General features: G+C 36.7%; 1 protein-coding gene across 4 annotated transcripts in view; it reads left to right on the plus strand.

Annotated features, from left to right (window-relative positions):
* LOC124994574 (UDP-glucuronosyltransferase 2A1) overlaps positions 1-9,359 on the plus strand; it is a 49,070-nt gene extending 39,711 nt beyond the window's left edge. For 2 of the 4 annotated variants that reach the window (XM_047566661.1, XM_047566664.1), the window contains 4 exons: positions 4,498-4,629; positions 6,029-6,116; positions 6,606-6,825; positions 9,080-9,359. In XM_047566661.1, coding sequence (XP_047422617.1) covers positions 4,498-4,629; positions 6,029-6,116; positions 6,606-6,825; positions 9,080-9,359 — 720 coding nt within the window. The remainder of the gene's footprint in view (positions 1-4,497; positions 4,630-6,028; positions 6,117-6,605; positions 6,826-9,079) is intronic. The other 2 variants (XM_047566663.1, XM_047566665.1) reach the window with 1 other exon arrangement.
* The last annotated feature ends 910 nt before the right edge of the window (positions 9,360-10,269 follow it).

Below are 10,269 nucleotides of genomic sequence, written 5' to 3' on the forward strand. Positions count from 1 at the left end.
TGGGAGCAGAGTTTTTGGAGCCAGAGTTGTCAATAGTGAATCATAGGTCTTGGTTTTGTGTGTCAGGTGCTGGTAATCTTGAAAGAGAAGCAGTTGATTGGCCGATTGGTTGGTGAACTTGTGTGTCCACCAGCTCCGGAACTTGTGTATCTGATCTTGTAGGAACATCTGAGGGCAATTTAGCAGGCATGGTCCTGTTTAGGAAGATCTGTAGATGTTAAAATAACCAAAAATGTTTGACTCTGGTAGTTTCTCTTGATGGTTATCAGGCACTCCTTCCTAAGAATCTCTTTAGTAGCCTCCAGTCTTACTTATTCTTGGGGCTAACATAAGTGTATATCTTACGTTATGTTTAACTATTGTTTCTTCTTTTAAATGCCCAGGATTGGCTAATGTTTTGATTTTAACTGTTTTGGTAGGCATTCAAGATCAATCTGGTCAAATTGACCTTGTTCTTAATCTGTTGTTATGGGTCAGCTGAGTTCCCACAGTGGTTACTCACGGAGAACTTGAGAGCAGCTTCTTAGCTCCTTTAGTGTCATTTGCTAGGAAGGGTTTCCTTGATGAGGTGTCTTCCTTTGGAAGCATCAGGGATGTCTCCCTTTTTCCATGACCCTCCTCTTTGCAGCAGGTGCACTGGTTGGCTTTTAATCCTCTAGTGGTCTCTTTAATCTCCCTGATCGGGAGATAAGTGGCCCAGAGTTGCAAAGCTCCTTAGAGAAGCTCTCCCATTCCCTGGGTTCAGGCTGACCCAGAGGGCAAGAACCAAATATTGGTTTTCTTGGCCCCTGTATTTTAATCTGTTTGATCTTAAATATCCAGGAAACCAGTCTCACCAGTCATAAAGTAAGAGTACTGGGCCTTAACTTTAATGTTTACGACTTTACAGTTATTTTGAGAAAAAGAGGGGCAAGAGTGAAGAGAAGAGAAGGTTTGAACATAGGGACTCTCTACTGGCTTGCTGCTGTGTTGACAGAAGTTGTGTAAGTCTCATTCTCTGGTCAAGAGGAATCATTATCTAACTTATCAGACTGTGTTGCAGTAGAAAATGAGTCTGCAAGTTTTGAGATCTGGAGTCAAATGGAGAGGCCAAATGTTTCTGAGGAGAGGGTCAAGGGGGTAGGGGTTACAGAGAATTTTAGATTGGGCAGAGCACATGGCTAAGAATTCTCAGGAGTCTGGAGAAGGGAAATAGGAGAGGAAAGGGTGTCCCCACAACCTCTCTGATTTCCCACGTAGGAGCAGACCATCAGTGAAAGTTGTTACTGTCCCTAACCGGTCTGAGGCCAAAGCCGAGGGAGACCCTGACCCAGTGCTGGGGTTTTCCTAGAGAGAGAGGGGGAGGGAGAGAGAGAGAGTGAGAGAGAGAAAGAGAAAGAGAGAGAGAGAGAGAGGGTGTTAGTTCAGGGCCACCATAGAAGAGCTCTGAGGACTCACCGCCAGGAGAGGGAAGACTGTCCATAGTCTAATTCTGTGGTGGGCGAGGAGGTCAGCAATGGCAAGAGGCAGAAAAACACCATGGTGGATCAGGGAGGAGGGGCCATGGTCAAGGCGGCTCAGATCCCCATGAGGGGAGAGCCAGCAGGCAATGACCCTGGATCCCATCCCAAGTTTCATCACAGACTTTCCTACCCAGAAACATTTTCCTCTCCCTTCTACTAAATATATTTCCATACCTAGAACCTTCTATAACCTTGTTTTTAGTGAGGAGTTAAACATATTTGAATAATCCCATATATGTCAAATCTACTAATTTTACTGCAAAAATCAAGATATCAGACAAGTGTATTGAATAGTGTCTGCTGTCTCTTTCCTGTGGAAGAAAAGTCCTAGAAATAATTGATATTAGACATTTTAGAGATAAACATTTTATTAATTTTACCACCTGGGACTTGTGAGGTAAATAGTTTCAAAGACATTTTACTTTCATTTGTTTACCCAATTTAAACTGAACCTTTTAAATCATGTGAATTAAAAGTATCTGGATCCATTTTTTAAAAATTTTATTTTTATGAGCATTATATTTGGATACACATATATAGACAGAAAACACAATATACACATAACACAAAAGCAAAGGCCTTGTAGTTTTTATCTCCAATGCGAAGTAATAGGTGTTCTAAAATAACTCTAGTGTTGAATAAAAATAGAACTGATCAAAAAACCATTAACCTAGGTATGTAGGATCAAAATTGTGAGTTTGAAAAATATAGTATTTAAGAAAAACAAAATGAGTCCTAGAAGAAAAAATAATAATGGCCATTAATTATAGCATGATAGAGTGAGAAAGAGAAAGGCAGAGAGAGGGAGGGAGAAGAAGAGAGAGAGAGAAACTTCAGGTTTGCAGGAAGAGCAAAGATAATGTTGGGAAATCTGTTTCCAGTTTCCTGAGCATTCTCAGAAATTAAAAAGCTCCCCTAAAAATGTAGGGATCTAAAGTGCCATTTGGATTGAGGTCCAGGGTGAGGCAGAGAGACTCTTAAATTAACTAAGAGGCAACCCAGTGGGGTATGGGCGGGAATCGAGAGTGAGCTGCCCATTGTGAGAGAGGAATTGGTGAATATAGAGGCCAGGCGTCCCTTGGCCCCCAGGGAATCACCCGACCAAAGGCAGGGTTTTCCATGGAGTCGTCACTACCACTAGATAAGCGTGGAGGCTAAGCCTGTAGGGGTACCTGGTGCCCGGCACTGTGCTTTCATAGAGATTAAATGTTGTAAAGAGAACCCAGGACCAGAGTAGGTCTCGCAAGAGGCAGTCCTCTCGGGAAAGAGTACATCAGTCTGGAACTTTCCCACCTCTCAGGGAAGAGTCCCTGCAGCCCAGAGCTCTCCCACAGCAGTCAGTACAGAGATTCAGCCACGGTTGCAGGAACCGTGGTTGGGGGCTCCCCCAACTTGGGGAGAGTCTTGGGGGTGCCAGACGCTCAACAGTCACTTCCCAGGTAACCAAACCCGGGGCAGAAGCAAACTACTGAAGGAGGCCGGTAGGTGTCTGGATGTGGAGGAAAGCCTCCAGGGGAATGGAAGGTGAGACCAGCGTCTGGGGGCGACAGATGGGATTCCACCCACCTAATGGTGGCAGAAGAGCCCATCTGAGTCATGGCAAAAATGACAGCACCCAGAAACCACCCCTGCCGCGGGAACTCACAAGAGATTTTATTAAGTGGACAGGCAGAGTGTGTCCCAGGAGGGTGAGAGAGAGAAAATGAGAGAAAGAGAGCGCACTCAAGAGAGAGATTGAAAGCCAGGAGGAGAGCATGAAAGCAAGGAGGAGAGAGAGAAAATGGCGGGGGAGCTATTCTTAAATAGTGGGAGTTCGCGGGCTAATAACCAGGGACCAATGACTGGCGAGGAAGTTCACAGGCTAACAATCTGGGTTGTAAAGTGGTGTGGGGGAGGGAGGATAATGGTGGCAGCAAATTAGCAGATCTGATGCCAACACTAGTCACTAGATAAATAGAATAAAGAAGTAATGGACCCAGGTAAGTCAAAAATGCAAATCGGCATGGTTGTATGTGTGTGTGTGTGTTTTGATTTGTTTGATAAACACCTGTTTAGGAGAAAACAAGTATTAGCAATTGAGAAACACTTTCCTGACATTAAGCAAGCTGGAAATTACAGTGCACTACCGCTCAACACGTTGTCACTCCCCTGATAATTTACTAGCCATTAACTGAGAGAGTGTTACCAGAGTGAACACAAATAGTTGCACAGATAATATAGAACACAAATTTAGAAGGTGGCATTCACATAGATTATTATGTAAAAGTTTCCACTCCTGGACTTTACAGTACCCAATTTGCAAATCTCTAAGTACGGACTCAGTGAATTTTATTTGTGTAGAAATTTGTACTTTAGTTCTGCTCTAAGGCTCAAATTAAATGTACCATCTTAAAAATGTCATTATTATTGTAGCAGTAGATAAACTGTGGAATCTCCTTCCAAAATGTTTTATATATCACATATATAAATATATAAATATATAAATATTTATATATCACATTTTTGAGAAATTTCTTCACAGCCTTGTTAATCAGGAAAGTGCATTCTACTGAAAAATTAATTTGAAAGTTTGTCTCACAGGAAGGTAATTGTTGGGTGTAACAGGCATACTGATGATTTTAAAAGCCTAGGTCTGGATCCTTTCTTGGGCTTCCTGACATGAAATAATTTTACAAGTTTGTTGGGATTCTGGTTGGGAAAATGATACCTTGAGAATAACAGTTCTACTTGCCATGAGATGAGCTGCCATCATTGCCTATATGTTTCTGTGGTGATTTGATTCTTATTTATACTTGCAATCACTTATGATATATTTTAGCCATAAGATTAAGGGACATACTTCCTTTCAAATAGATAGGTAGTTATGTGTCAGAAGACAGAATCAGTCTAACAATTTCTCTGACATTGCTTTTTACTTCTTCTACTTAGAAGTATAGGCAAACATGTTTTTCCTCATGATGCTGCACTTTTTAATAGAAAGAATGTTTGTCTGCAGGAAATGGAAGATTTTGTCCAGAGCTCAGGTGAAGATGGTGTTGTGGTATTTTCTCTCGGGTCAATGGTCAAAAACCTCACAGAAGAAAAGGCCAATTTCATTGCCTCAGCCCTTGCCCAGCTTCCACAGAAGGTTGGTATAACCTGAAGCCCTGGTCAACAGCTTCTTACTAATAGAACAGAGAGTATGCCTAATAGTACTCTTTCCAGATGGATGTTGGAACTCATAACACTAAGCATAACTGACAACAGTGTTAGGTAAACATTTATATAACATTAAAATCTTCTACTTAGTTACATCTTATCACTTGCCTATAGGACCTTGACTTGGCTTTTCTATGGGAACTCACTTTGCAATCATTTATTTTTAATAAAATAGAGGTGTAAATATTAGGCCATTTGTAACATTTTAGCTTGCGTGGACTACTCTTGAACTACTCATGGACTAGTTCTGAAGTATGTTAGCTCCATGGTGCAAGAAAAGAGAACGATTATACAAAGTAGAGAAAAAATCATGCTAAAAAATATACCCCAAAGTTCTGCGTTTTTTAAAAACTCTATCAAAGTATATTTGGTTTAGAAGTAGAAGATTAGATTCACTTATTCTTTCCCAACTCAATATTTTACAGTTAAAAACAAAAGCAATATGCATTTATAATTTGTTATTCAATTAACCTTGATTTTTATAATTAGAAGTCTATATTCTATTCTCTATATAATCTTGTTCACCAATCATCTTGGTACTCTTTATATTTATATATTAGTTAAACTACATAGGACGGTACAAAGGTACCTATGCTAATTAGGCATGATAGAACTTCTGGTTTTTATTCTAAGCTTGTCTTTGAAAGTTTGCCTTATCTCCCAGAAGACAAATATTTATAAAAATGATTAATATCCTAATTTTAAATACTTCCTTGAGAAAAGGAATATAAGGAAATCCTTATCAAATTCCCCATCAAAAAAATTAAAGAAATTAGAAAGATTGCTGGGGAGAAAGGGAGGGGAAAGGGAAAGAAAGATGAAAGGGCAGAAAGGAGGGAGGGAGGGAAGAAGGAAAGCCGGGAAGAAAATACCATCAACAAGAACAACAACAACGAAAAAGACGAAAAACCTAAAACTAACTATATTTTAAAAAAAAAAGTACATGTGCAACATCACAGGTAGAATGAAATAAATAAGTTTACACAGAATTTATGTTTCTGATAATGGTTGCAACCTCCATTTCCTGATTTATTTGACTAGTACTATTTATTTTCTATTTCTTTATTTAAAGAATCACTTCCAATAATTTTAAAATAATAAGCCTCAAAATATGTATACTATTCTTAATAGACTTTGAGTAGAAGCTTTTACAGATAGACATGAGCAGTCCTAATATATACCTCAACATTTACAATCTGCAAACTCTTTCTCTATGCTTGCTCTCAGCTGACACCTACAATATGGAGGAATGTGATTTTGAATAAGTCTACAGACTTAACAGAGCTTCACTGTGTGTATTTGTAACAGTATAGCATTGTCTTCCACAGGTCTTATGGAGATACAAAGGAAAGAAGCCAGCCACACTAGGAGCCAATACTCGGATATTTGATTGGCTACCTCAGAATGACCTTCTTGGTAAGACTGTGGAAGAAGAAAAGCTATACAATTGGGTAACAGAAAAGTTAAGTAATTTCTTGTGACAGTTATTGTCACATAACATTACTGTTAAACAACAGAAAATGAAATATTTCCATATTTGTCTTCCAGTTTTAAAGCAGGTATAATTAAACAATTGTCCATTAAGTTCATAGACTCATGCCCTAGTTCTGTTAAGGCTCTCCTCATACTTCAGGTTTCAGTCCCAGCTCTGATAACACCACCTCAGTAATGCCTTCCCAGACAATGAAGAAGAGATTATTCTCTTTCTGGAATCACAGTTTTCTAGGGTAGCATTGTGTTACGTGGTAAGCTTTTCCACAAAACGAAAACAAAAATTAAAAAAAACAAATGTTTACATCTTCAGTGACTTATATACTATAGCTTTTTTGTCCCTTCCATATCCAAAATTTTGCTAATGTATTAGCTTGAAATCCACACACACTTCTCACTCTATTCCCAAACTAGGTCATCCTAAAACCAAAGCTTTTATCACTCATGGTGGAACTAATGGAATCTATGAAGCTATTTATCATGGGATACCTATGGTGGGAATCCCCATGTTTGCTGATCAACCTGATAACATCGCTCACATGAAGGCCAAAGGAGCAGCTGTGGAGGTGAACTTCAACACAATGACAAGTGTGGATTTGCTCAGTGCCTTGAGAACAGTCATTTATGAACCTTCGTGAGTACTGCTACTTTTAAAGACTTCTCTGCCATTTATTATGTTATAGGTAATCCCAGGAAAGTTTCACGACCCATAAATTTGTAATTGGTTTATTTTCGAATAATGTAGTTCATCTAATGTAAAACCATCAATTTCATTTCCAACTGGTAAAACGATTTCCTAAGAAAATATAACAACAACAATAACAACAACAACAACAAAACCTGGCTTCAAATAACTGCAAATGTTTTTCAAAATAAGCACTATATAATAGAAATACTTATATTGTTTTTCTGGATAATCTGTTTAATTTTATGAATAAAAATATTTAAATATCATAAACCATTTATTAAGTACAAAATAGAAGCAATAATGTTCCCAATATTAAACATTCAAAAATAACTGCCAATACTCAGTGGTAAACAGTGTTGTTATACACTGCACTTAGGTAATAGTTATTTCTGAATGATTAATAATTTTCAGGATGTTAAAGACATCATAATTTATGAGATAGGAAGGGATTAGGAATTTCAATAATTCTTAGTATGATTATTTTTTCCTTATAAATGTTGATCTTGATATTTAATCAATTACATTCTTACTAGGATGTTACTTACTGATAATTTTGTTCATTTAATTACATATGATAGTAGAGAGATTTTGTGATTCTTTTTAACTCTATAGAATGTCCATTGAATTTAATTATTGATTTTAAAATTATTGATGCAAGAAAACAGAATCATTAATACTCATAGAAAATTCCAAGTAAATATTAACAGTTGTCTATTTAAAATGTATTCACAATAACCCTCAACCTAATACTACAGCTGAGATTATCTGAACACACAAGGATGGTATAGTGTAGAGAATAAATATGGATTTATGGTATTCCATTGTCTTATTCTAAAAGACAAATAGGCACAAAAGATTACATTGTAATGTATAAATCATAGTAAATTTTATTATTTAAAATATTTTATCTTAAATATAAAACACCACATTAAAATATGAAAAAATATATATGAACACAGTTCTTGATTATTCTCTTATTCATTAAAAAGACAGTTTTTCTGCATTCATGTATATAAATTTATCTATAAAATTTATATGTATTCTCTATCTGTAAAAAGTGAAAATCTTAACAAAAATCTGATTTCAAGAAACAGGTTTTGATAGCAACTACACTTTGCATAAAATGCAATGGAATTACCATGTGAAACTATTATCTTGATCTTTCCTATATTTCAATGCAGGTGAATGGCAGCATGACTCTTCATTATACACAAAGAGTGCATGTTGCTAATCTTACACTGCTGGATCTAGTGTATGATAGTCACTTGTGAATGATGAGTACACTCCCTTTCCCTGATCCTAACAATGTTTGCCATCACCAGTATATATCCTCACAAACCACATACCTGTTCTCATCTCTATGAAAGTCCATCTGGAAGTTTTACTTATGACACAAACCAATGTGAAACCAAATAATTCTGACTAGGCTATTAGGAAACTTCAAATGAAGACATCTTACCTTTGAAATACGTAGACTTCTACCCAGTTGTGTTTGAGAAATGATTAGAGCTGTTAACAATGACTATTGCTATTTTAGTGCCCTGTTGATTAGGGGATCTAATTCTAGGGAGATTTTTTTATTAGCTTCAAGAACTCAGTGCACTTGGATATGCTACTTTTTAAATAACCCTAGTGTTTTCCTTCGGTCCTGATAGGGCCAATAAAGACATTGTCATTTTCATCTCAAATATGCAAATGTGTGCAAAGGAGTAATTACCACACTTCAAAGATCTCAACACTGTAAAGTGAGTCATTAATGTTTATGACAGTTCCCCATGTTTGTCACATGAGCTAGTTAGATGTCAGTGACCATGCATATTGATGTTTTAAATGATATTACCCAATAATATTGGATCATTCACATCTTGATCTTAAACAGTTCTGGATAATATAGCTCACATAAAATCAATTATTTCATTGAAAAAAAGGTTATCCATTCACAAATAAATATTCCATTTCTTTCAGTTCTACATTTCTATTTCTAAAGGCCACATTTTATTAAGAATCTAGCACATCTACCTTGTTATGACTCTTAAAACCCTGGGAAACTGGCTAAGTTCATGCAAGATAAACTTTCCCTCAACATGTCTATAAATTTTGTCTTGTATAACACATTGTATAACCTTTGATTCATACAACATAGAACTTAACCACAGCAAAAAATAAAAATCCAAACTAACTTTATGTATTTGTCTTTTAGTTATAAAGAGAATGCCATGAGATTATCAAGAATTCACCATGATCAACCTGTAAAGCCTCTGGACAGAGCAGTCTTCTGGATTGAGTTTGTCATGCGCCACAAAGGAGCCAAGCACCTCAGGCCAGCCTCCCATGACCTCACCTGGTTCCAGTACCACTCTTTAGATGTGATTGGGTTCTTGCTGGCCTGTGTGGCAACTGTTATATTCATGGTCACAAAATGTTGCTTGTTTTCTTGTCAAAAAATTGATAAGACAGTAAAGAAGAAAAAGAGGGAATAGATCAAGAAAGAGGGAACAGACCTTTCTAAGTTTGGTAAATCCTGAATTGAGAAATCCTCTTAAAGTCATCCTTCAAGAGTTTACTGAAAATCCATCTGCATGCTGTGTTCAGATATCCCAATCTGGGCTGGGGCAGTAGCTCAGTTGATAGGGTGCTTACCTAGCATGCACTGGGTTCAATCTCACAAAAAATACCACAAAAAAGAAACAAAATAAAACAAAATCCCAGTCCTTTGACTTGGTGTAGGGAAAAACCTAGAGTTCAATATTATCATTAACTAGTGAGTATGTCCCATTCTTTCTCTCCCAGGTGGCTTTACCATTTTCCTCTCACTTTCCTGACACAGGGACACACTAAGTCTACATATGTTCTTTTCATAAGGTAATTTAAAATTTTAACATCAAATTATATGCTAACTAACAGTATACTGAATCCTGGGACAGGCACAAAGTGTAAATGGAATTTGATGGATGTAGGGAAATCAGGAGTCAAATTTATCAGTTCCCGTAGACCCACAATCTAAGAACCACCATAGGAAATTAGTTATTAACAATTTTATTTTTAAATTTAGAAAAAAACAACTCTTCTGCTTCTTTATTGTTACAGTGATTACAGCATTAATTTATAACTGATGGTCCATCACAGTAGGTCTACAAAATTTTCATTGAAGACATTTAGATGATGATTGTCTTTTTTGTGCTTTTCTTCAACAAATATTCTTATGTGTCCTCTACTGGAGGATTTAGGTACTGTCTCCAGGAAAGGAAGACATCAATTATTTTTTTTCAGAGTCAGTAATAAAGGTAAAGAGATCATTTTTAGAGAAAGTAATCAGGACCACAGAACAAAATTAGTTATTTTATGAAATTTTAAGCAATATAGTACTATTGATAAGTATCAATTCTTTAT

This window comes from Sciurus carolinensis, chromosome 10 (assembly GCF_902686445.1).
Source record: "Sciurus carolinensis chromosome 10, mSciCar1.2, whole genome shotgun sequence".
Taxonomy (NCBI): domain Eukaryota; kingdom Metazoa; phylum Chordata; class Mammalia; order Rodentia; family Sciuridae; genus Sciurus; species Sciurus carolinensis.